The 27155-nt window shown below is 41.3% G+C and overlaps 1 protein-coding gene across 1 annotated transcript in view; it reads left to right on the top strand.

Moving 5' to 3' along the window:
• The window catches only part of VIPR1 (vasoactive intestinal peptide receptor 1), a 105037-nt gene that overhangs the window by 39159 nt on the left and 38723 nt on the right, over positions 1-27155 (top strand). The window contains exons 3-4 of the mRNA XM_061354783.1: positions 11277-11384; positions 27032-27135. Coding sequence (XP_061210767.1) covers positions 11277-11384; positions 27032-27135 — 212 coding nt within the window. The remainder of the gene's footprint in view (positions 1-11276; positions 11385-27031; positions 27136-27155) is intronic.

Below are 27155 nucleotides of genomic sequence, written 5' to 3'. Positions count from 1 at the left end.
TATGGCCAACAGCCTTCATGAGAGATGAGAAGATCAGGTAGCACTTGGGCTCAGGAATCCCAGCCCGCTTTTGGAGTTTACTTTAATGACATGGAATTTTGAGTGTGAGGGAAAATAAGAACAGAGAGGGGAGGCCTTTGAACCACAGAAAACTCTTTACTATCTGAGCATGTGGGAAATGGTTTTCTGTGTTAACATAGTTCCTTGGCTTAGTGTCACTAAATCACTGAGGTTAGGGACCTCTTGGTATCATCCAGTCCAAACACCTACTTAGAATGCAGTCAACCGAATCAAGTTGCTCAGGGCCATGTGCAGTTGGGTTTTGGTATCTCCAGGTCCAGAGTCTCCACAACCTCTCTAGTCCAGTGTTTATATTATCAGGGGAAAAAATATTATAAAATGGAATTTTCTGGTTTTCAGTTCTTCAGTGCGCCCATTGCCCCTCTTGTTTCCATTGCTTTCCCCTGAATGTCATTTGATATTTATACACATGATGAGATCCCACCTGAGCCTTCTCTTCCCAGCTCTTTTAGCTTTTCCTCAGATGTGGAGGTCTCATAATCTTGGCAGCCCTTTGCAAAGCATGCACATCCCTCATGTGCATGGGGATCTGGCACCCCAGATGAATCTCACCAGCCCTGAGCAGAGGGAAGGTTCACCTCCCTTGACCTGCTGGCAACACTTCTAATTCATCCCAGGATTGCATTCACTTTCTTTGTGACAAGAGCAAACTGCTGGCTTTTGTTCAACTTGGTGTCCACCAGGACCCTCAGGTCCTTCTCTGCAGAGCTCCTCTCCAGCATGGCCATCGTTGTGTCCCAAGTGCAAGATTTTGCATTTCCCTTTGTTGAATTGCTGTCACTTTATGTTTTTTGTCACTTTATGTCACTTTATGGACTTTCTTTTTGGTGTTTTTTTTTTTTTTTTTTTTTTTTTGCCTTGTCCAGAAGGGAAGACCCTTGGTTCGGACCCTAAATTCTTGAAGTGCAAATGAAACAGGCTCAGAACTTCACAGCTGAAGGCTGTCAGCTTTTTCACACCAGAATTTTGATTGTCTGCTCCCCACAGTTCAGTAGCTTGGAGATAGCTCAGTTTATTTTCTAACTGTCTGTGAAAATTGCAATAGCATCAAGTTGCTACAGTCATGCTGCTTCTGATAACTTCAGCACTGTGCTTTACATTTGCAGTGTAGAGCTGTCATTCAAGCAGGATTTGAAACCCATCAGAAAGTCAGAAAAGTAGAAAACATAAAAGAAATTAGTGCCAATCCCCTCCAAAGGCTTGTTCACATTTGCTTTATTTGTACGTGTTTCTCACTTGTTATAAGCAATAGAGCAAAGTCCTACAAGCTCATCAGCAGCATTGTCTTATGCAAAGAAATACAGGTGGGAAATGGCCCATGTTGTTTAAACTCTGAATACTGCTTTTGCTGTTCCACAGGCTACAGCAGACACTAGCTTTAAAAGCCAAATTTGGAACTTGAGGTTCTGTGTCAGTCTCCCTTGAAGAAGTCAAGGAGTGTTTGATGGGAGAAGAAGCTGTGAACATATGGAAATTAAAAGTCAAGCTGGAAAAACATTAATGAAGTTTAAATTAGGAGCCTGTTTATTCATTGCCATCTGTTTATAGTGCAGTAAGATAAGAAATAATTAATAATTTCTTGCTTGCAAAAGTTCAAGTGAATTCTCACCTTCCAGTTATGTAAGACCTCCTGGGATAGATGATGTGTCAGTTGGATTTGTATGAGAGTCTGGTTATCAGGAGCTCTCCAGGTGCTCCATTGCTAGAGCAGGCGCTACGTGGCTAATGGCAGCTCAGGCACTCAAGGTAGTTCACACAGCAGGGTGGAGAAAGGGATGGATGGACCATTCACCTCAGGCTGGGGCGATGTTGCATTTTCTGGCTGTGTCAAGGTGGTGGTACATCCCTGAGACCTGCCAAGTGCTCATATATTTGCTCTTTACACCTCCACATATATGAGGATGGATGGGTTTGTTGCAAAAAAAACCACTGTTTTAAGCTCAGGAGCAGAGGGAGCATTCAGATGAGCCACTGAAGTGGCAGATTTGAAGGGTGGCAGCTTCCAGGGGAAATACACATCTTGGCAGATATCTGAGGGGCACTTCATGTAATGTGCCACTGGTGCAGCCAGAGGAGAGACCTGTCCCCAGGCTGAGAAAGTCTACAGAGAGGCTTTGCTTGTAGGGGAAGCAGGCAGGCTTGTCCCCATGGTTGATACAGTCCAAAAAAAGGTCAAGAAAAATAGCCAGACCCTTGGATAGGGGTTGACCTTTGTGAACCGTTAGCCACAAATCAAAGTTCTTAACATATGCTCTTGGGTAATCAGTGTGGCCTTCAGTTATCATTTCAGAATCGTGTAGGGCTCTCATAAGGCTTGTCCTGTATCCACCAGCTCCTCCATAAATATTCTATATCCTGGGACATAAGGAATGGCATTAAAGGACTACTGCTAGACAGCTAAATCAAGCTATGATCTAGCCAACATATTCAAAGAAGCTTGGAAAACAATTCAGTTCAGCCTAAAATAGGTAACTACACTTGACCTTAACAATCTCTTTAAAGGCAAAGGTACCTGCAGGACTTGTTTCCATGTCGTCTTTCCTTATTTTTTTGTTTACTTTTCTGTATTACTCTGGTCTAGGTGATACAAAGGTCCTTTTGGTTTCAGTCTTGCTCTGATCAGCAGCATCAGGCAACTTCCAGATATGATAATGTCAGTCCTCTCCATTCCTTGAAAATGTGGCCTTTCCTAACAACAGCAGAAATTTCAGCCATGTGATATCAAGACCTTAAACCTCAGACTCTCATTTATCGCCCTTAGATGATCAGTATCAGAGTCAAGGTGCCTTTTATTTAACAGAGATTTCTCTTCCAGTTACAAACAGTGGCCATGATACTCAGTTGGGACAGACCACTGCAAATGGTCTTCCTTCATTAATGCTTTCTCCATCTGCTCTGGCACTCTTCCCAGCCACCAACACTTTATGATGTAGCTCTTAGAGAGGTGGATCCTGCTTTCTGGAAATTTGAAAGAAATCTGCCCTGCAGTTTTCAGAGGATACCCTTCCCTTGACTGTGCTAGGAAAGCTGGCATCTGAAACATTGGAAGGAAGTATGTTGCCATGGGGGTAAACCCAGCTTCAACCCTTAGATGTGAGCGGCCCCCAGACTTTTGTGTTTTCTGCTTTGATCCAGTACAAAGGTGATGGCCATTCTTCCAGGTCATGAGTCTTTCTGAGGAAATAGAACTCAAAGGTGTTTTCCCTACAAAGCTTGTTATTTGGCTGTCCATCCTTGCTTGGTAACCCACTGCTTAAGGAGGGTGCACCTCTCCTCTGAGGACTGCTAATTCCCAGTTGAACAGTGGTAACTCCTCAGTTGCTTGTCACTGTCTAAGCCTGAAGTCCAGATGTGAACAAGCAACAGGATGAAATTCAGACTCAGCTCTGCACAGCACCTCATCATTCTTCCCTGTAGAGCTGAGAGCTGGTTTTTGCCTTGACCTCACCTTTCTACAGACATGATCATGAGATAAGATGTTGCAACATCGGTTTTCTGCTTCAATATACTGTAGAGGTGGAGGCTGTGCTTTTTTTTGCTTGTTGCTGACATGTCCTGGCTGCAAGTTTTCTAGCAAACAGCAATGTTTATTTGACTTGGGAACAGCTGTCTTGTGACTTGTCGGGATTAGCAGCCATTTAGTGGATCTAAGTCTTGTACTGGAAAAGGCTTTTTAAGTTTGGAGAATCTGTAACATTTTTAAATGCCATCAGGCTTTTTGGTTTCTTTTTTATTTAGCATTGGATAATACATAAATGCGCACAGCCTTAGTTATGCACACATTATAAAAATAAAGATAAAATGCGGTTGCTACAGACTAATAGAAAGCAAATTCAAAGCATTTCCAAGGCTCTGGATAATTGCTCATCTATGCAATCCATCTATGAAGAGCTTTTGTTTCTGACAATGGCTTGTGTTTGTCCCCCTCACATCCTGTCAGATTTCTGGTTGAGAAATCTCTCCTTCCTTTTTTATTTTTCTTTCCCTGTTGACTGTATCAGAGCACTTTCATGATGGTATCCACCGTTTTATGTAGGGTAAGTATACTGGAAAATATTGCATATGCCGTGATATGTCGAACTCCTGTTACAATATATGGCCGAGATCCAAAAACCTGCTGCAGTCGGTGGAGATTTGTCCACTGATTTTACTATGCACTGAACTTTCTGTACTCAGGTGCGTTTATTTCTTGATATCAAGACCTTTTAACATAAGAAAATGAAATCATGGAGAACATGAGAACGTGAGAAGCTGAAGTCAGAGTTAACATGCTTTACATCCACCAGGCCTAAGTAGGGGTTCTGTTATGGAAAGCTTTTAAATTATCATTGTTTCACAAATTTAGCTTTTAGTTTTTCTTGCCTTTTAACCATTAAAAATAGCTTTAGGTGAAACCAAAGCTTTCTGGTCCTTTTTATGCCTTCTTACAGAGCTAAGATACAGGGCATCCACACAACCCTTCCTGCTCTGACAAAAAGCCCTCTATATGTATGGGTGAGAAGGACATTTCCAGCACAAACTCCAGCACATTTAATAAGTAAGAGCCAGATTGTGAAGATTTTACATGGTGAAGCTCTCTCTCTAGCTTTGAGTAAGGACTGTAGTATCTTTGTAGTAGCAGGACAGGCAGTCTGTGGCTTGCAGTTTGTAGAAGAAATTTCCATTTTACCCTTCCCTACATTATCAGTGTAGTTCCTCTTGTCTCCCTAACAGTCAAAAGAAAAAACATTGCTAGAGGTTGACCCTGATCATCTTTGCTATGAACTGCTGTCTAGGGGTGCCCACATGGGAAAAGCCATTTATGAAAAGCAGGTACCTAAATTCAAAGTCTGGTTCTCTGTAAGTACAGTTCTCTACAACTTCTGGAAGAGCAGGGGGATTTGAGCAAGGAATGAGGAAGCCCTGGAATTACCCTTTAAGCATGCTGCATGTCACAGCACTTTGTCTTAAGTCTTGTATCTTTTGTTTCAGTTTACATGTTCTGGAATTAGGCAGAAGGACTCAGCTCACAAATTTGATTTATAAGAGAAGTGATCTGAACGGATGGAAATAGTCAAGTATTTAGTTTGTTGGTTAAGAAAGCTTAAAATATTAGAAACTTTGATTATTATTTCTTTAAACTTGTTTTCTAGTAGATGTTGAGGATAGAAGGACTCAGCTTTTTTGTGAAGTTCAACAGATTTTTGTGCTTAAACAGATTCTCTTGTGCAAAAAAGATTTTGTGCAAAACCAACAGATTTTTGTGCTTTAAAATAATCCTCAAGGAATAGTCGTAGTGATTTCTTTCATGCTGTTTAGAATGACTCAGTCTGGGGGTTTAAGGTGAGGTATCCTTCCTGTGTCTTTTGAGTCAAATTTCTGAAAAATTTAGGAAGAAATATATCCTAATACTTCTTGTTGAGTGCTTGAACAGCTTCTACTGGAAGAAGTGCAAACCAGTTTTTATAGCAAGCAACACTGTTCTTGTTACTCTCCAGCTTGTATGCAGGGTGGGAAAAATGAAATCAGTATCTCTGGCTTGCCACAGATATTGAGGCAAAGTCCAAGGTAAAATCTTTCACTTACCCTCAGTCTGGGGATACTTTTTATTTTCTGTGATTGCCCAAGTTGATTTTCTCCTGAAGCGGGACTGCAAATCCCTCAGTGGTGGATGAGTAAAGAGCCATCAGTGCACTACAAAGAGCACATCAGTGGTGGGGTGGCATCAGGCTTCTGCATGCCCTTGGCAGAATTGTGGTTTTCCTTCAGCTATGTGGTTTCTCAGTCACATCCTGCCTACAGTGCTGGAGTGATAGCAGGCAGCATGACAGGCAAAAAAATTCAGATTAAATGCAAAGCCGTGGAAAGTTGAAAGGGGAGCTCTGAGGGGATGGGTTTGCTTTGGAGCAGGCTGCCAGCGTCGATAAAAAGGTGATGAGATGAAGCTGGGGGAGAAGAGATGCCCGCAGGATACTTGAATATGTGAGAGGGGCTGCGAGGAGGGAGGAAGGACAGGGGCGCAGCAGTGAATATGGGAGGGAAAGGGTTGAATTTTGCAGGGAAGTGTGGGAGGATTAATTTACTGAAACCTTGGCGTTAAGCTAGCCCTGGTCAACCCAATCTGTCGCAGAAAAATAAGGTGAAACTCTATTCTGCAAGTCCAGGGCAGGGCAGGATGGGGTAGAATTAAAACCACAAAAGATACAAGGGAGAAATGAGAGGGAATTGCTTCCATGCTAGAAGCAACTAAATAGGTTAGGACACTTCAGCTTGAAAAAGAGATGCCTGAGGAAGGACATGAAAGAGGATTTTATGGTTTCTTTCTCTCCAGGGAAGGGGATACTGTAGTTAGGCTATGAATATTTCTGTCTTTGTAAAAGAACCAGGCAATTCCTAATGAAACCAGCAATGAGCAGGTTCAAAGCAAATTCAGAAAGCATGTAGGTTTTTTCAGTGGACATTTAAACTGTGGAACTCAACTCTGCAACTCCTTGGCCCAAGAGGTAGTGAATTTTAAAAATTTCCAGAGATTCAGAAGAAAAATGAATTTAATTAGAAAGCTTATGGAAGAAAAAGAACCTATCTAAGGTATTTTTTATTATTACATATAACTTTTAAGATTTAGATGGAAGATTATTCTGATTCAGGAGCTCTCTGCTCATTGGAGTCTGGGGCAGTAGTAGTAACCCAGAGCTCACGATGGGTTTTCCTAACCTCTACTGGGATTGAATTCAGCTGCCTGTCTGGAACCAAGTTAGTAGACTGTTGCAGGGACCATCTTCTGGGATCTGTATTCCTCAGTCAGGCAAAAGCTTAGGGCTCAGCTGGGATAAGAAGGTTGCTAATTGGTTGTAATGAGACCAAACTGGGCAAACCACAGGTGAGCACCTAGGCTGCATTTCTGCATGAGCTTGTCAGTGAGAGGACAAATGTCACCCAATAGCTATTTTCAGTCCTAACTCCAGAGAGGCTGGAAACTGCCTGCTGACATCAGATTGGAGTTGAAAATGAGTTTCCATTGCAAGCGCACCAGCCAGTACCCTGAGGGATATCTCAGCTTGGCTTAATGAAGCCCTTTGCCTTGCTGTTACCTACCTGTGGGTAGTAAGAGGCGTGCAGAGATCCCAAGATACCTCAGGCATCAAATGGGTATCTTTACATGGGTCCAAAGAGCAAAAGTCTTGTGTGTGAATGACTTTCAGAAGAGATCAGGAGTGACCCCATTCATCAGGGAAAATTTAGTGCAAATAATAAATGTGCTGAAAGCTTTTATTTTTTTCTGAATTGGGAGTTCACCTGTGTTAAGAAAGTGCCTGGCACAATCCTACTGCCATTCATTTCTTCCCTCAGCGAAACCTAGTCACATCTTAGAGCCCTGCCAGAGCTCTGGAAGTCATGTTTATTCATGAAGGAAAGTTACTCTCTGCTGCTTCCTAGATAAGCTTTCACCATGTATTTGCTGTAAGTGTAGATATGACACAAATAAATGGGTTTTGCACTCTGGTCTTCCAGTTCAAAAACCGCTGCATACCCGAGTCTCATGACAATTGACCTGTTTCTGTTTATTAACCTTATAAAGAGAGAGGAAATGAGGGCCTGAGCTTTGATTTGCTTTTAGCAGATACAGTGGAAAAGGTTTCCACTTTCTGCAGCTGTAGTGGAGTTTTCTAACCCACTGCAGCCAGGACTGTGTCAGTGTTTTTCAGCCACTTCTGAGGCAGAATTCCTTAGAGGAAGGCTCTGCAAAGCCCAGCTGAGGCTAACGGAGCCTTTGGCTTGCACTTGGGGAATTTGGCTTGCAAAGAGGCAGCTGCTGGACATAAAGATCACAGCTCCTGTGTGTGGCAAACAGCCTCCAGCCCTTCAGGAGCCTGCTTTAAGACGGTGAGAGGTGGCTGCTGGTATTTACCCTAATTGTGTGGCTTGCTGGGCAATGATGAGCAGTTTGATCTGCTTATCTGAAGGTTAAGAGGAAGCTTTGTTAAGAGTAAAGATTTCCCCCTGCAGCCCTCCAGAAGAAGATATTTGGCTCCAGAAAGCACTTCATGATCTACCAGACAACAGCAGGACAGTGCTGAGATATGGAAGTCGCAGTTAATTGAAAAGACTCATATATATGTACATATATATATGTATTTATGATAAGAAAAGTTTAAAGACTGTACCTGATTACCGAGGGATGTGGTAAACGGTACTGTCTTGAAAAAGTCACATGCTTATTTTCATACTGCTTCTCCACTTGTAATCCTCTCCAAAGCAAAGCCCTTGGCAGTATGTATTCCTCGGCTTTCAATAACAAGCAAATGAGCAGAGCAGTTCCTTTTGTCAAAGTGGAGTTGAAGGGCACATGTATTCATGGCTCATTTGTACCTGCTGCCTTGGGTGAGAACTGATAAATACCTCTGCATCCTTCCTACAGATACTGAGTGTAAGGGAGGCAACAAAGGGCAACGTTCAGAATGAATTAATGGAGAAGCACTTAGCAATCACTAAACATGATTTGATCAGACAAAACAAATTTTCATCCTTACTACATTCATGAAGGCGAAGTGATGCCACAGGGAAGAGAGGGATTTCCTTTTTCCGAGGCACACTGCTGCTGTTTCTGCCCTCAAATAGTTTTCTTAAGTATTGGTCTGTCATGCTGACATGACAGAATACTGCCTGCCAACCCCCTGATCCCAGCAGTTTGCCAGGGTAAGGTCTATCAATCTGAGAGAAAGAAAAACATTTTCTGGAATGATATTTGATAATGATTATGTTCTGGATGGACAGGCACAGACTTTTGCCAGATGTTGTCATGGGATGACTACAGGGCGAGCAGCAAGTGTTGAACTGCAAATGCAAAGCACTTTGTTGGTATCAGTCTTTGTATTGTTCCAGTTCATTAAACTCAAGTTGCTTATGCAGGCTGTCTTCCAGTCATTGGAGAGAAGATGATATCTCCAAAGAATGATTCATTTTCTTAACTTTAGATATCCATCGTACAGTGAGCTACATTAACTGCCAGGCAGAGCTTTGGTTTCTATTGGCTTCTTTAGATCTGACTTTTAGATGTATAAATTTAGAGAAACAAATCCCACCTTTAAAACCTGGATCCTTCCAGGAAGCTGCACAAATATTGTCAGCACATATGGTGGGACAATAAGGAAGAATAGTGTTGAAGAGCCAGTAGGTATGTGTGAGAGGTCTTTACAGAGGCAACAATGTTTAAACATCCACTTTGTGTGTCTTGTAAGGCCAGTGTTGTGTGTCTTTATTTTAATTAAAGAGAGCTTTTGTTACAAAAGTAAGCACCTAAAAGCTTTTTTTTTTCATGCATCACAGGTGGTGATGAAAAACGCTTACACAGAAACAGATAAAGATCACAAAAATTCTCAAAATGCAGAATTCAGGACATTTAAAAACCCATCTGATACTATCACCTTGTATTTTATTTTGCATTATTACCTGTCCTGAGGTAATGGGTGCATTATAATTTATTGAGGTTGATGGAGGAAAAGATTGTAGAACATGAAAGACCTTGTCACAAAATCATCTATTTTCCATGGGCAGAATAGCTAATATCTTAATACTTTTGGAGCTGCTGGCTGTTTGGTGGCAGATAAGTATGACACTGTGGAAACTGAGCTTTGAACCTGATATTAGAAACCTGAACCTGAATTTTAATGAATTCTACAGAAAAGCATGCACGAGGAAGATACTGCCAGGTATTCTGTTTCTCAGGCTCCGATAAACTCACTTCAGGACTTTGTTTGAAAAGTTCTGTTTGCTCATGAAAGAAGAAAAGAAAAACATGTAAAATAACTTTGAAAGAGAGCTGAGGGATCTTTTCCAGCTTCAAAGCGTTTTTGTGTGCTCTCTTTATTGATCTGAGACAGCACACTCTCTCAGTCTGAACATACTGGTGATGACACCGGCCTTTTTCTTAGCTGAAGTAGTGAGAAATGATTTAAAGGAGGAATTTCAGATTGGGATATAATTATCAAGAACTGCAGCTTGACAATGGTTTTCATAGTCTAGTTTCTCTTGTTGTGCTGTTGACCTCAACAGTAACATGCTAGTCACATTTGGGGAAGTGTTGCAATCTAATAGGGCATGACAAACATCTGAGAGCAGAGGTGCTATTAAAAAAGTGAGATCTGTTGACAACCTGTCTGTCTATCCCAGGCAGCAATTGAAGTGCATGTGCCCGAAGGGGGAAAAAAAGTTTTCAAAATTCTAGCAAATATGTAATAAAATATGTAATATGTTGAGGCAAAAACAAGACTTCTTTGTTTGTTTGTTTGTTTTAATTCAGCTCTACCAGGTCCTTTTGGCTTCAGTTCTTTCAACAGTGCAGCGTGTGTGTGACATCATAAACGCCTGTTGTGAAAGCAGAAATTAAAGGGCAAAATCAGAACAAGATATTATAATTCTGTAGGAAGGACATGCAATTTTTGTCTCCCAGAAAGCTTTTATTCTATGCAGAAAATCTTCAGAAATGCTTACTTATAACAAACCCTGAAGTTTTCTCCCTGAAGTTAGCAGCACTGGTTATGCGTTCATTCCTAGGTTGGACAGCTAGGAGAGTACCACCTTGTGCCATCCTTCCATAGAGAGCATTCCCTAACAACAACACTGTCCCTCTTCAGCCCACAGGAGTGTTTTGTGCCTTCTTCCCTTTTTAAGGAGAAAAAATGCTTCTGGGGAAGGGATTTGGCTCCTGATCCCTTGATTGTCATCAACATCCCCTCACTGCTGAGCACATCCCCTGTGCTATCATCTCATTTCAAGGGGAAGAAAAAGGTAGTGACCCAAGTTTGAGGGAAGGGAAGCATGTCTCACATGTTCAGACCAGGTGCTTTAATTCAACACAGAGAGCTAAGGGCAAGGAAGAGAGATACTTAACTAGGCATTTCTGCCTTTTTCATCTTAAAAAAAAGGCACCGTTTTCTATTAACTCTGATTTGCCTAGTTCTTGCACTGATCTACTGTTCTTTCTGTAATATTTTTTGAATATTACAGACAGCACCACTGCTGAATTTCATGGATTGGGGTAGATTAACGTTGCGAGTTTAAAGGAAATATTTCGTGCCTTCCTTCCAAAAGGAGACTGCATCAAGGTGATAAGCTCCACGCACTTTTGCACAGCTGCTCTGCCCCAATTCTTCTGCTCCATCCAGCAGATCCCACTTGTGCTTTGTTCTACAATCTGCTTTTCTCTTTTCCCCCAGGTTGCAGGAGGCAATGGGACAACATCACATGCTGGCCTGAAGCGGAGGTGGGAGAAGTTGTAGTACGGCCTTGCCCAAAGTACTTCAGATTCCTCACAACTTTTCTTGGTAAGAAAAACCAGACAGCTCAGTGCACTGAAGTGGGTTTATGGCTTTACTGCCTGTGGGGCTTCATATCATATCCCAGGGCATACTTCTTGGTATAATCAGAGGGAGAAAAAAGCTTTTGGCACAAGGTAAAGGAGGTTTCCAAGCCATACATGAATGCCCAGACCATTAGAGCAACCTCCTTATCCTTCATGCAGCGCCACATATTGCTCTGGATCATTCAGATGCAAAAATGGCTCCTGGTGAAATCTAGTAATACGGATGTTGTGCAGTGAAAATTGAATCCAACCGTATAATAGTATGTTTGTTGTACAAAAAACAGTTTAGCACTGTAATTAATTAAGTCACTGACATAAAATAAACAAGCTGAAACTGTACATAGTGAAGTATTTTTCTGCTGAAATGACAGATTTGGCCACAGGCCAGGAAATTAACCTGACAAATACTCGGCGGGGAAGGTTAATGGGGAAAGTAGCTTAACTCACCGTTTGGGGTGTTCCGGGAAGCTTTAATTTAAAACTCAGGTCTCAAGGGCCATGCAGCAACAGGGCTCTTTGTCTCCTGGTAGTTTGTAGTCATTATTTATTATTTTTATTATAGTATTCCTGCAGACCTCCACAGAGAATTAAATGCTTTTGCAATGAAGATTATGCACCGAGCTGATAAGTCTCCACTTTTACAGCCTTGCAGTCCAAACATGCGTGATAGATTATCAATGAGAGAAAGGATACAATATTGTCCCTGTTTAACAGACCACGGCACTACACTGATTAACCTGCACACGCTGATTACATGACTTGCCCAAGGCTGCACCAAAACTCTTTGCAGATCCAGATGGGAAATTCAAAATCCTGGATTCCTATCCTAGTGCTGTAATCTTGCTGTTTCCAAAATTCCCCCCTAGTTCATCATTGCAGAGAAAGCAGGCAGAAGCTGCTGTAATATCACATCTTGCAGGATGAGACTCTGAGCATTGGTTGAGCCATGTGGAATAATTGCCAGCTGTTGATGCTTTGTGTGCTCAGCACATTTGCTCACTGGGTTTTAGAGACCTGACAGAGTTAGATAAACAGGAAGAAAAAGAAACTAAGTTTTTTTTTTATACTTTATCCTACCAGAGCAGAGCAATGAGGCAAGTATTGCAGATATTTGATTATTTTATATATGTATATATGTACACACATACGTTTGTATTGTATATATGAAAGTGGAATGCCTTTAACTGTGTGGTAGGATGGGCTTATGAGACTGAATAAACTTGCCCACTCAGAGGCAAGTACTACTCTCCAAGATATCCCAGGACATCATGGTCTCCACGTTCCCTTGCAGAAAGGTGCAGTTCTCCTGTTGTTCAGGTGTCATTGGTCTCTCAGATAAGTTAAGGGTATCTCAAAAAACCTATGCTTAGGAAAGTGAATGATTTGTATCATGAGAGAAGTCCAGACTTCACTGAGAACAGTTAGGACATGACTTGGGTTCTCTGTGCACTTAATGTTCCAGGCCAGGAAATAGCCGCAAAAACAAGCCAACCAATGACCCTTTCCTGCATACCCATGTTGTAATATGGCTGCTGGCTTTTGTGCTCTTCTGTGAGCAAAGCTTCACAAATGTCATCTAGCCTTGTAGCTGGCAAGACCAGCAGCATTCTAGGTTAATTTCACACTGCTTTGGATGAATTTCCTCTGGTTAAATGTATTTTTCTGCATCTTACTGTCATCCAGGGGTTTCAGTCACTTGATAGCTGGCTGGTTGGGTCAGTGATGGCTAGGGCATGATTCATCTCATCATAAATGAGCCAATTTTAAGAGATCAGATGAACAGCACCATGGCAATACCTATTTCTTATTTGTCTTACCTTGCTTAGTATGATAAAGCACAGAGTGACTTGCTCTGTCGGAGAAAGTGAATTCAGTGCTCTTCATTATTGCTGTTTCTAATGCAGGTGTGTCTGTATTAGGTAGGTGCCTGGGATCCCATTAACATCAACAGTAATCTGGTCAGTGCAGTCAGAGCTGTACGTAGGAACCCGAACAGCTCTTTAGTTGTCATTGCCTGAATTGATAAATTTTCTGTTGAGTGTAGTAGAAATGTAGGCACTAAGCTCACAGGTAGGCATCTACACTGTAGACACTGAGAGCTCCATTAGTTTCTTAAACATAAACATCCAGTGCCATCTCAGATACTCTGGGGGTCTAAGTCCATGAGCACCAGCCTGTACTGGTACTAAGATACCTGTATTTATGAAACCAATTTCTAACCTGGAATGGCATTCATGTGAACTGACTTTACAGTTTTCCATATGTAAACCTATCTCTGAGCTTGTTCTATAGTCAGCAGCCAGAAATAGGTTCCTCAGAGGTGCAGGTCAGCAGACTTCGACTCGGGATGAGTTGAATAACATGGATAAACCACGTACTTCTCTCCATTTACAATGGAATGATTGTAGAGTGGCTCTGGCAGATATGAATGTCTTACTATATGGTTGAATCCCGCCTTTGCAGAGCATATGTGCTAGCATATTATTCTGTAAACAGAAGAGCTGATGCCATTTCCAAAGCAGAAACAGCAGCTTTGATTTTCTCCGAGTTATGCACTTTGCACAGTCAAATACAAATGTGAAAACCACATACGTCTTAAATAAAGGGAAGGTAAGATTGCCTCTTGTATTTGTTGCAAAATTAATGCCATTAAACTCTGTCGAGCAATTCTTCTTTTGTAGTAGTGAGCAACATTGAATAACTTTCAAAAAAATCAGTCGTCCGGTTAATGTTTATGTCTTACTCTTTGATCCCTTTGCAGGAACATGAAAGGTTATACCAAGTTGTGAGCAAGAGAAAATCTCTTATATTTAAAGCAGGAAAAGGGTCAAATACTGGGAAACAAAGAGTTAATGTGATTTTCCTGCCAATGAATATGCTCTCCAAATGACTAATATCATTTCTCATGGTAAATAAAGGATAAAATATCTTGTGGCATTTAGAAACCTTAAAATGCCTAGCATAGTCCTGATGTCATTTGACATTAAATTTTTATGCCATTCACAAATCCAGAAGATTTTTATTATTTCATGACATTCATCAGTACCATATGAAGGAACTAGATGAAAATATTTTTGGCACCTTTTTTTATTAAAATGCATTACTTGCTATCCCTTGACCACAGCATTGCAGCTTCCTTTCAAAATATGGAAGATGACATTTATAATAGAGATTTGTTTCCTGCAGTTTCTCCAAAAGCAAGTTGTCCATCATGCACAAGTTAAACGGTAAAAAAATAACACTGGCAGTTTTTAGGCTTTAACTATGAGATTAATTAAGGGGGCAAGGATGGGAATAACCAAGATCTGAAATCCTACTCAGTGAGGTGACCTCCTTCTGAGTTTTGGGCTTGCCAAACTCCTTTTTACATCTAGTGCTCTAAATTTACTTCTGCTTACCTTTCCCATGAACCATTTTCCTCATGAACACCTTTTGCTTCCCTTTCCTGCTTCATTTCTCTTCCTTCTGTTTAGTGGGCCTACTGACTGCAATTCACTGTGAATACTGGTATATTCTTATTTTTAAACCATCTAGAACAGAGCTATCCTGTCTGCAGGTGGGTAGTACCTCTTCTAGAGTCAGCCAGGCATGGCAGCTTAATCTGCATGGAAGTAAGCACACAATACTTACATGCATTCGCATAGTTCAACTCAAAATCCTTCAATGTTGATCAAGTGCATTGAAACCACACCAGCATTGTTACCAAATATTACCACAGCTGCAGCTGTATCTTCTCTCCTCTGCTCCACAAGTCCCTGATTTCCCCCCTTTCTCCAGTACATAATGTTTTCAACCACTTAGCTCTTTTGTTCATCATTTTCACCAAATAAAAACTCTTTGCTGGTGTTAGAAACACACTGCCAAACACTGGGCATGAGTGATACAAGGGACTAGATATTGTTCACACTGATGGATCCCACACCATGAATTTATACTTCTTCTGGATTACTGGAGAGTGCACAACTTCACAGGTGTAGCCAAACTGTGACAGTGCTGTCTGGAACAGGCACTGTCATCAGAGCATTTTTATGAGGATGGGAAGCCATCAGAGTGTCTAACTGGCATTGCCATCCAGTAGTGGTTCATGTTCTGCCATCTTCTTATTGCATTTAGACATAACCTGCTCCAGCAGATTGAAATTCTAAACCCATATCAGTAGAAGACCACAGAAATTCTCAGAGCTATTTTGACATTTGTGCACATGCAAAAGAAAAGACACAATGCAAGGAAGTAGTTGGGAAACTTCTATGAATATTATACTGATATATCATAAATCACAGATGATGACAGTACCACTTAGCTTGCCCACCTGAAGCATTTATTAAGTTTCCACATGTCCCCTTGAATAATGGACATCGTCATTCCTCAGTCATGCCTTCTATCAGTTGGATCCTTCGATTAGGATTAGTACTTGGAAGGCTCCTGAAATAAACTCAGCCACTGAAGTAGAGTAGCTTCTCCAAGGCTACTCCTGTTCCTCCAGAGTGCAAGAATGTCGGACATGTCTTGCTTCATCCTACTGTAGTTTCCAAATACATTGCCACTGCTTTTTAGTCATCCCCTGTTGCATGTAAACAACTGACAAAATGAAGGCATGAAAGATAGTTATTCTGGTAAATAAAAAGCTCATCATACCAGAAGAGACTAGAAAATTGTGGCTGGCTTAGTGACACTTGCTTGGTTTAGTAACACAGAAGGTGGGTTTCCACTGGAAGAATGCAATCAAGGAGGGAAAAGAGTAATTTAAGCTAATATTCAACAAAAGGAGAACCTGCAAACTGCCATGAATAGAGTCACAGTAGAAACTGGAGGAAGGTTCCAGTGGGGTTTTATGTGGGAAGTAAAGACTAACTTTGGAGATAGTTTTAATGAGCTTCTGAAGTGATTAGATGGTCTTAAGGATGCGGGGCATCTCCAGGGCTGCTTCTGTGTGTTCTTCTGATGTCCCCACTGTGTTTCATATGCAGCGAGCCAAAGATACAGGCAGGGAAGGAGACCAGACCGTGTTACTCACTGACTGCTAGGAGACTGAAGGATTCTGCACCTGTTCACAGGATATATTTGTGAATTATGAGCTTATTAAAGACAAGCTAAGTCTTTAAATATTGGTCTCACATGAATCTTGGGTTGTTTCAACAAAATTATGGCCCCTCCCCTATGTTGTTGCTAAGAATGCTCTCTGGCTCAGAATATTTCCTGGCTTCAAGCTGCTGCTCTTTGTCCTGTTTAGCTGTCTGGAATCCTACATGCTGAGAAGTAAATGCTCCAAGTCATATCTGGCTTTGTATATCCATGAAAGCAATGTTTTTACTGGCTACCTGGAGTCTTAGAACAAGCATGAAACTGTCTGTGCTTATTGTTGACGGCTTTTATATGCACTCAGAGTTTGATAAGCTGATTTCCATGGTGCTCGTTCAGACGGTTTTGTGCAATTCTTCAGGCAAGGATTAGGGTGGGATGAGAGTCATGTAACCAGACTCCCATGGCTAACACCAACTAGAAAAATTGCTGTTTTATTGTGTGTCACCTCTAAGGTACATATTTGTGCAAACACTGGTTAGATTTGCAATTTTAAACAAGAATTTGGAAATGACAGGGTTATTTATCAGCATTGATTCATGAAAACAGCAAGCTTTTCCATGGCAGTTGGGATCTAAAACATCTAGGCTGCATCAAAAAGGTGACTCGATCTAGTCAAGGGATTTATAAACTTCTGAATTCAGACAAGATCATGTGTTGATCAAGATGGGTTTTCTACTGATTTCAGCCTCACTCCTTCCTGTCTACATGGGACAGGTAATAAGGCTCAGTATCACCTAATGTTAGCTGTATGAAAGCTCAACGTGAAGATTACATCTTTTTTGGTTTTATTCTTTCATGTCCTCTTACCATCTTAAATTTGCACATTCGTACTTTTCCATCTGATAGTTTTTTTCATTTGAATTTAGAAAGTATCTTTTTGTCTGTGGCACGTTTTGATTCAACAAATACAAATCAAGAGCTTTGTCATTGTCTTTTGTCATTCTCTTTTTTGATATTGTGCCCAAAGTTTTTTTAACTATCATTTGACCCTGTGCTCATCTCAGATGTTGTGAGCACTTGCACACAAAATGTGGTTTGTATCATTCCTGGCCTCTGACAGATGTCAGTTCCATGGACAGCAAAGGTCTAATTCTGTCGTCTCTTTGGATTTTGGGGTTTTTTTTTCCAATTCATTTGAAGAGAGATTTGGAAATTACACTTTCACTCCATACTTTCACTTTGAAACAGATTAACTAATCCTTTGTAACATTACCCAACTTTATTAGGACGGAAGTAAACAAGTCTATGAGGGTGGTGAGGCCCTGGCACAGGTTGCCCAGAGAAGCTGTGGCTGCCCCATCCCTGGAAGTGTTCAAGGCCAGGTTGGACGGGACTTGGTGCAACCTCGTCTAGTGGAAGGTGTCCCTACCTGTGGCAGGGGGTTGGAACTGAGTGGTCTTTAAGGTCCCTCCCAACCCAAATCATTCTGTGATTCTATGGATTTATGTCATTTACTGTTAACATAGAGGTCCTAATGGTTCAGGCTGAAGCAATACCCAGCTATCGCTGCTCCTCATCTCTTTGTGTTCTGGCATACATACACACAACTCTACGGAACTGCACAAAGAGAAAAGCTCCCTATGAAATAACATGAGGGTGAGCCCCTCATTGAAGCAAGTGGCTTAAAAGCCCTTTTCAGGTAGCTCCACTGATGCAGTTAGGACAGCCCAAAATATAGGGTGTGGTAAGCTTCAGAGAGCTGGAGATGTGGCAGTAATAAATGCAGGCCAAGTGATGTGAAAAAGAACAAATGAAGAAACTGAACGCTGTGTCTATCTTGTGACTTGCTGACACAATGACAAAGGTTGTACTATGGCATTAAAGTATAAAACACCGATAATTTAAAATAGCCTGAAACATTAAGTAGGAAGTGTACTAAAAGAATGATACGTTGTGAAATCATGACTTAGGCAGATAAAGCAAATTTGGAAAATACCTTGTCATGGCTTACCCCACAAGCTTCTCCCAGATCTACTTCGTCATCTACTTTAGTTCAAGCTGTAGCTGTCTGAAAGTGTCAGGTATTCCTAGCAACAGTAGGATGGATCAATAATAAAATTGGAACTAGAGATGTTCTGGTGATCTCAGAAGCATCTCAAGAAGAGTAAATAGTAAGAACTGCTATTGCTTTAATAGCTTCTGCCTGGGGAAAAAAACAAATAAAATCAGTCTCCAGCCATGGAATATGATGACAGAGAAGTAGGACAGATTGCCACTCAGAGCAGAGCTTCCCCTCTCCTTTAGAAGCTGTTACAAAAAAAGAGCAAGAGAAGAGAGAAGACAAAAGCAAACACGCCTTAGCTATGACTGAGCCAGGCTCCCATTAAAAGCCAATTAAGAGGGTTTCTTCCAGTAAGATCAAAGAGCTAAACCTCACCTGTGACACAAATTTCTGACATGCTTCTGAGTCTGAAGTGTGTATTTGAAAAAGATGAGAGGCAAAAAGAAATTAACAAAGAGAAAAATCTTAAGAGCTGGACATAGGCAACAAATTGTTTGGAATACAGTTACCTCTCTACATTTATTCTGTTCACTTGTTCAGTGTTTAACTCCTACCCAGATCAAATGCCTTCCATCAAGAAAATGTTATGTTTTTATCTTGGTTCCACTAACTCGTCACTTCTCTTCTGCTGTGCCATGAATAAATCATGCCGTTCCTCTGCCAGGCCCTTTACTAGTTGGAATAACCTAATCTGCAAAGTCATTTTGATTCGTATCTCTTCCACATCATTCCAAAATACATTTATAAATCTGGAAATTGAATTTGAAGTTTTACATGTATTTGTTCCTGTATGAAAAAATCTATCCCATTTAATAAATTGTGTGTGCAGTGTTTTGCTGCAGAACATCTCTCCATTTTTCCTAAGAAACAGTGATGAAAATAAGTAATCACTGTAGAGCAGTGTTCGATTTCTTGTATAGGAATATAAGGAACCTGGAGGCAGAGGAAGAAGACTTGGTGTCAACCCCATGGGCTTTTTGTGTGGGCAGCAGAGGGACCAAGATCAAGGATAGAAGACCTCGTGGAAGCTGCAGCTGAGGTCTGTCAGGTGATAGTAAGAGGTTTACATCCAAAGGAGGACTAGGGCAGGATCATTGAAACAACGTATGAGTAATGGTATGGACAGACTACTGTAGCTACAAGTAGAGTTGTTAGATTAATGCTTTTTCATCTGTTAAAAACTTTATTTGAAAGAGTGTAAGCCAGAGGTGGATACAGTCATGAACATTGTGGAGAAAGTAGGTGAGAAACGATTGTTTCATGATATACGAGAGGAGGGGTGCTCAATGAAATTGTCCATCAGCAGGTCTAAAATAAGCATTTAGAGGTATGTTTTCATACAACGTATAAAGAAATCATAGGACTGAAAAGGTATTGGAAGGTACAAATGAAACTCAGAAATGTAAAGTTATGAGAATTATTAAAAAGAGGTAAGAAAAATTCAGACTATAGGAGTAAGATAAACTCAGGGGAACACTAGCATTTATGCAGCCTCCATTTGAGAGAGGTAAGAAGATATTTCTACAGTCACCAGGATATGCAAGATGTAAAGCCATAATGGAATTTACCTGCTTAACCTGCTCTGCTTCCTAGGAAGATTCTACAGATCTTCACCCAATTGGGATAAAAGACCAAAAAAAGTCCTTCATGTTTCTTGATCAGTACCAGTACTGTCAATTCACTGTTATTTGTCAATCCAACTAAAAAATGGCAAGAGTGATTTGGGATACGAAGAGGGGAATGCTTCTTTCTTCAAAAGAAATTGAATTAAAACAGTTAGTAAAACCTGAATACCCAAAACCTGAATTAAAACCAGGAATACTCTGACATTTGCATCACGAGCTTACAGGTATTAGATTTTGTTTTATTTCACTGGGGCTTTTTTTAATGCTAAAAAGAAGCATAGGGGACTTTAACCAAATCTTGTCTTGGAGTCTAGCCAGTCCTGCTTGTTGTCATTAAGAGAAATTTCCTTCCTTCTGTCATTGCTACCCAGAGGAGGGAGTTTCTGAATCACCCTGCAAGCAAGAAAAAGCTGCCTAGGTTAGGTGTGAGCCATGTACCAGATTCTGCACAACACAAGCTAAACAGAATGAAAAATGAGAGCATTCAGATAATTGATTACAACGATCAATTCTGTTTCCATAATATGTTTGCTGTCATACCATGTGTATTAGGAAATTAGAGAGGGCTTTGTGAAGCATTTGCTTAAACCAAGAGTGGCTGCTGGGCCAGACGGTGAAGTCCTGTCTGACAGCAGACATGATACTAGAAAGACGGAAAAGTGTATGGAGGAAGTGCAATCTCTTGTCGTGCTTCACGTACATGATCATTAATCACCACGACACACTGCAAGCAGATTTTCAAGGAAAACAGGCAGAGGTAGAGCATCAGGAAAGCTCTGTTTTCTTATGAATATATACATATATCTACAGCAGTTTACATTGGCTTGAATGGCGCATCTCTAAATTGGAGACACATCAATTTGATGGATGGACCACTCTGTGGATAAAGAACTGGCTGGATGGCAGCACACAAAGTTGTGGTCAATGGCTCAATGTCCAGCTGGAGACCAGTAACGAGTGGTGTCCCTCAGGGACTGGTGTTGGGACCGGTCTTGTTTAACATCTTCATTGATTTCATGGACAGTGGGATTGAGTGTGCCCTCAGTAAGTTTGCCAATGACACCAAGCTGTGTGGTTCGGTTGATATGCTGAAGGGAAGGAATGCCATCCAGAGGGACCTTGACACGCTTGTGAGGTGGGCTGATGCCAACCTCATGAAGTTTAACATGCCAAGTGCAAGGTCCTACACCTGTGTTGGAGCAATCCCAGGCACAGCTACAGGCTGGGCAGAGAAGAGATTCAGAGCAGCCCTGCAGAGAAGGACTTGGGGGTGCTGGTCAATGAGAAAATGAACATGAGCCAGCAGTGTATCCTGGGCTGCATCAAAAAGGAGTGTGACCAGCAGGTCAAAGGAGGTGATCCTGCCCCTTTACTCTGCTCTCGTGAGACCTCACTTGGAGTATTGTGCACAGTTCTGGTGTCCTCAACATAAAAAGGACATGAAAGTGTTGGAACAAGTCCAGAGGAGGGCCACGAGAATGATCAGGGAACTGGAGCACCTCCCATATGAAGATCGGCTGAGAAAGTTGGGGCTGTTCAGCCTGGAGAAGAGAAGGGTGATTGAAGACCTCATAGCAGCCTACCAGTATCTGAAGGGGGCCTATAGGGATGCTGGGGAGGGACTCTTCATTAGGGACTGCAGTGACAGGAGAAGGGGTAATGGTTTAAAACTTAAACAGGGTAAGTTTAGGTTGGATATAAGGAATAAATTCTTTCCTGTTAGGGTGGTGAGGCACTGGAATGGGGTGCCCAGGGAGGCTGTGAATGCTCCATCCCTGGCAGTGTTCAAGGCCAGGTTGGCCGAGGCCTTGGGTGATATGGTTTAGAGCGAGTTGTTCCTACCCATGGCAGGGGGGTTGGAACTTGATGATCTTAAGGTCCTTTCCAACCCTAACTGTTCTATTCTATGATTCTATGATTCTATCTTGTCTGCTTAACTTTGCAGTTGGGTAGTGTTTACTGAACAGCAGACCAGACAGTGTTGAACTTAGGAGAGACCCTGCTGATTTCACTGGGGCTTGACCCATTTGTTCTTCTGTGGTCAGTACATCTGCAAAGAGGCAGAGCTCATGTCTCAGGCAGCACCAAGAAATGCCGTGATTTGATTGAACAGTTGTGGCCCGTCACACTACACATAAGCCTTTAAGGCACTGTTGCAGTAAAGCTTCACCAGAACTGGTTATTCAGGCCTGTGGCTTTGCCCCTTGCCTTTCAATAGTCTTTTATGTATTGACTGTCATAAACAGTGATATAAATGAGCAAAAGGTCTAGCCTTATATTTACACTTGTAATTCCCTTCTGTAAGCAGTGTCTTTTATACCACAGCATTCTTTTGGAAAGCTGACTGCTTTAGTTTCCCTTCCTGGTTCTCCGGCAGTAGCTATGTAGGGCTTTAGCTTATATAAGGATTACCTCTGCACATTATATTTGCTGCCTCTAAAGAGCTAGCTTTTTTCTTTTTTTTTCTTTTTCCCTCTCTTTCTCATTTCTGCACTATTATTTTGCTCCCATTACACATCCATCCCCTCGTACCTAGCAGGGAGCCATATGAAAAGGTCATCACCTCTTTCCCTTCAAAACTTCTTTTTTAAACTCCTTTGTCCTGCTATCTGCAAAGAGACAAGACAGCAGTGAAAAGAGCTCTGGGATGCTGAGATCCTTCTAATTGTCTCCCTGCAATGCTTTGCTCAAGATTCAGATAAACAATCGAGTTATTGCACCTTAGCAATTATTGTGCATCTGCAAGCCAGGAGATCTCCCAGCATGCATAATTTACACCTTTGGCAGATGTGGAGAGATTTCACTTAATTTACATTACAATGAAAAACAGTTTAGCCTAGTTGCCTTACCTCCTCTTTGCAGCATCAGTAGCAGCATCTCACAGACAATATCCCATCCTCATGGGACCAAATGCCTCTTGCTTCTGCAGAGACTGTGCATGCCTGAAATGGGAACCAGGGATTTGCTCTGTGCTCCTGACAGCACCCAGAAGAGGACTTGTGTTACACACAAGGCTCCCATTCACAAATGCATGCCTGAAGGAATGAAACCCCCTTGCACTTTCTAACTGCTTTGCATTTTCTAACCACAACCAAACTGAAACGTGGGGGTTTCCATTTGAATATAAGGAAACTTTTCTGTTGTGAGCGTGACCAAGCACTGGAGCAGGCTGTACAGTCTCCATCCTTGGAGATTTCCAAGGATATCCAGAAGGCATCTGGACATAGAATCATAGAATCATAGAATAGTTAGGGTTGGAAAGGACCTTAAGATCATCAAGTTCCAACCCCCCTGCCATGGGCAGGGACACCTTGCTCTAAACCGTATTACCCAAGGCCTCATCCAACCTAGCCTTGAACACTGCCAGGGATGAAGCATTCACAACCTCCCTGGACAACCTATTCCAGTGCCACATGCTTCTGAGCAGCCAGATCAAGGTTGGTTGCTTTAGCAGGGGGTTTTGACCAGATGACCTTCAAAGGCCTCTTCCAACATCCAACATCCTGTGATTCTATGAAAGCTGTGAGGTGGGTTCTAGTAAGACGTTAGGAGATTATTGATATCATAAATAGGAGTTGTGGCTTTTTCAGCTGAAACTTTCTGTAGGTTTGTTTTTTTTCTAAATGGGTGGTCTCATCTCATCTGAATGGATTTGGCTTTTAGGAGTAGATGCACCAGCTTGAGTGATTAGAGAAGTTGTAACTTTTCTGATCAAAATTAAATACAAACCTGACAAAAGACAGATTATTTCATGGCTGTTAACTAATACCAACCCCATTAAAGGGACTCTTCACACTGGGAGTTGAACCTCCTTTATCTACAAAGTAGAGGAGAGCCTGGAGCACAAACGTACTAGCAGTAGGATGCTTTCCAGTTCTTAGTGCATCATCTCCTTCACTGTGCATTGCTAATTATGTGTTACAGAGTTATAAACCCCTGGTCTCCTTGCTCATTAATTCTCCTGGAATACAGTTTAGTAAGATTTAGCTTCAGTCTAATCGGAAATTAGAAAGTATTGGATCTGTTGTGAACTGTCAAAGGCTGGAGATACCATTTGCAAGTCCAGGAGCCCTGTCCTGATACTACCACTTAAGTTTTGCAGGATCAGTGTATTTCATTAGTGCATTAGTGCATTGAGAAACAAGTTAATGAGAGATGGTTCAGGAAAGAGCATATAAAACTTTTGGTGCTTTAAATGCTTTGCCTTCCCATTGACAGAAGATCAGATTTTACTACGTGTCTCAGGAAGTCCTACTTACTGGTGGGGAATCTGAGACCCCACCAATAATCAGATCTCCCCACCAGGGAGATCATAAGAACTGGCTGCATGTTCACTGGAGGTCTGTGGCAGAGCTGGGATTTGACCTTCTAGCACAAAAATCTCAGTTTAATACTTCAGTCCAAAGTTTGCTGCCTGTAAATGTCAGAGTAAGAACTAAGCTTGTGAGGCTCTTTTCCAAATTTTATGTTAATATGGTAGGTAGTAGTTGTTTGCTCTGAGGGTAGACATTATCCATCACTTGAGCCATAATTATGGTGTGGTAAAATCTGTGTCTTCTAACCTTGTACTTTTTGCACCTCCCAGACATCTAGTGCAGAATATGAGAGTTATTAGAAAGGTTTGTTGTATCACACCATGTTTGTGAATTTGCGCATCAAAAAGTGACATGAGCATCAAAGGACGATAGAAAAAAAGTGTCTGGGAAGTGTTTTTCCCTAAAATCTGGGACATTTATTACTATTTTTTCATCCCAGTGATGATGTATCATTGTGATTCCCTCTACCTTAGTTTCCACATTGCTAAAGCATTAAGACAACTTTTGAAAGTAGCATTGAGAGCAGTGAGAATTACAAAACAATCAAGCAATTGTGAGGAAGTGCATTCAAAAAGAAGAAATAGGAGAAAATTAAGCTGAAATAAGTACCTCTTAGTACACTGAGAATAAGCAGCAAAGAATCAAAACCACCGTGAAAGCTAAAAGCATTGTCAAACAGAGAGGAGGAGTTTTGAGCAGGAAATAGGAACCAGAAAAGTTCAGATAATGGAATCCATTGTAATGAAGAAGAAATAACAGAAATTGCATAACTAAAAAAAAAAACAACCAAACCCCACAAAAAAACACACCAAACAAGCAAAAAAAGAAAACAATGTATTGAACAGTCATGTCCTTGATTTGTTTGCACAAGATCTCTTATGATCCCAATAGGAACCCTGGTAAAAAGAAATGCAAACAGTGATCATGCAGAGAAAGCCTGGGGAACAACAACTCACCAAACTGTGCTAAAGTTAGTTAACTTCTCTTGGAGCAGCTGTTAAATGAACAAAGCCATCAGAGCATTTGTGGAGTTTCGGTCTGTTGTAAAGACAAATTACAGGGGCAAGTGTAGTGTCAAAGTTTACTTGTCACAGATATTAAAGAAGTGGATTAAACCAGGGGATAGGCTGCTGCTGATTTCAGTGTGAAACAGGTCTATGCTTAGGAAGATGTTCAGATGACTCAATTGTCAGAAATTCCTGGAGGTGATGCTTGAACATTTTCATGACTCATAGCTGCATAATTGATTCGCTCCTGTTTGCAGAAGTTTTATTGTTCTTGTGCAAAGAATCTGATTGTTAGAAATATTTACAAAGCTCTTGAGTTTCACTGATGTAATTCTTCATCTCAGAACCGAGTTTTGACTACTGCTTGTTCATTCTCGTTTATTGTACCAGCTTTCCAGTGGGGGATGGGAGGCAGTTTTGTTCAATAAATGACACCAAAGGAATGCCCCAGTCAAGTGATATGCATGAGATAGACAGGATAGAGACCAGTGTTTAGTGTGGATTCTGGGGGAATTTGCAATGTGCAGTGTATTGCTTCTTTGTTATTTCTGTCTGACAAATATCAATCTTGGCCTTTTAGACTACAGACTTTTTAGGGTAAGGCCTGTCCTGATCAGACTGTTAATTTCTCCTTCTTTTGCTTAATGTCTGTACAGCCCATAGCCAATGTGGGTTTGAGGTCTAGCTGGTACAGGAAGCAGAGATGTCTTAAGGAGTAAGAGTTGCTTTCCACTGAACAGTCTCCTTATAATTCCAGATGGACCAGGATGTGCAGAGTACCAGAGAGGAATGTGAACTTCACAGTTTTGACAGATCTGCCTGAAGGAGAGGGACATCCTTATATTAATTAAGGCTCTTTTTTAGCCAGTTGGAAGCCCTAGGCACTCAACTTGCTTGAGTCAAGGAAATCTTCCTGCCTTTAACTATACATGTTAAAACAGGTAATACAGGTTGTAGGTATCTGGTTTTTCTCCCCTCATAGCCAGATTTTGAAGTGTTTGGTTCGGTGCGGTAGGTTTCCCAGAAATCACATTCAGTCAGGGCTCATCTTGTAGATAAGGTCTGGTTTCTGAGGACTGCATTCAGACCTCTGGCCTTTTTTATAAAATGAGCGCTTTATCCCTCCCTTTTATAAAATGAGCGCTTTATCCCTCTCTTGGCTTCTCTTGTGTGAAGTGAAATACATAAATAATTCACTGCTCTGTTTAGAGGAAATCTTTTCCAGGAACAAAGGCAGTATGACAGTAACATTCTCAAACAATCCAGGTGGAATGCCAACAAACAAAAGGTCCAAGTAAAATTGGCATTATAGTACCATTAGAAGAGACTGTTTTTTTAGGCACCTCAGTATTAAAATTTACTTGGTTTTGAGGTTTGAACTTTACAACCCAATGAATCCCTTTCATTTATGTGTTCTGTGTAATGTAAACACTTCGTAAAAGAGCAAAAAGTATAAGAATTTTGTTCTAAATGTTACAAGAAATGTCCTCTGGCATTTGAATCAACAAAAGGCAGATATTTGTTGAACAGCAAGCTGAACATTTCTTTTTAAATCATCTTTTTCCCTTCTCTTCCAGGAAATGTGACCAGGAATTGTACAAGCCAGGGCTGGACGGATGTGTACCCTGCGCCATATGCTGTAGCTTGTGGATATGATTCCAACAGCACTCCAGGGGAAGAGGTTTGTAAACCTGGATGGGT

The sequence above is a fragment of the Neopsephotus bourkii genome, unplaced genomic scaffold, assembly GCF_033783945.1.
Source record: "Neopsephotus bourkii isolate Nb327-2 ecotype Australia unplaced genomic scaffold, CSIRO-AGI_Nbou_v1 NB_745, whole genome shotgun sequence".
Lineage (NCBI taxonomy): Eukaryota > Metazoa > Chordata > Aves > Psittaciformes > Psittacidae > Neopsephotus > Neopsephotus bourkii.
Note: the sequence above shows the minus strand (reverse complement) of the source record. Positions and strands in the feature narration are given on the sequence as shown.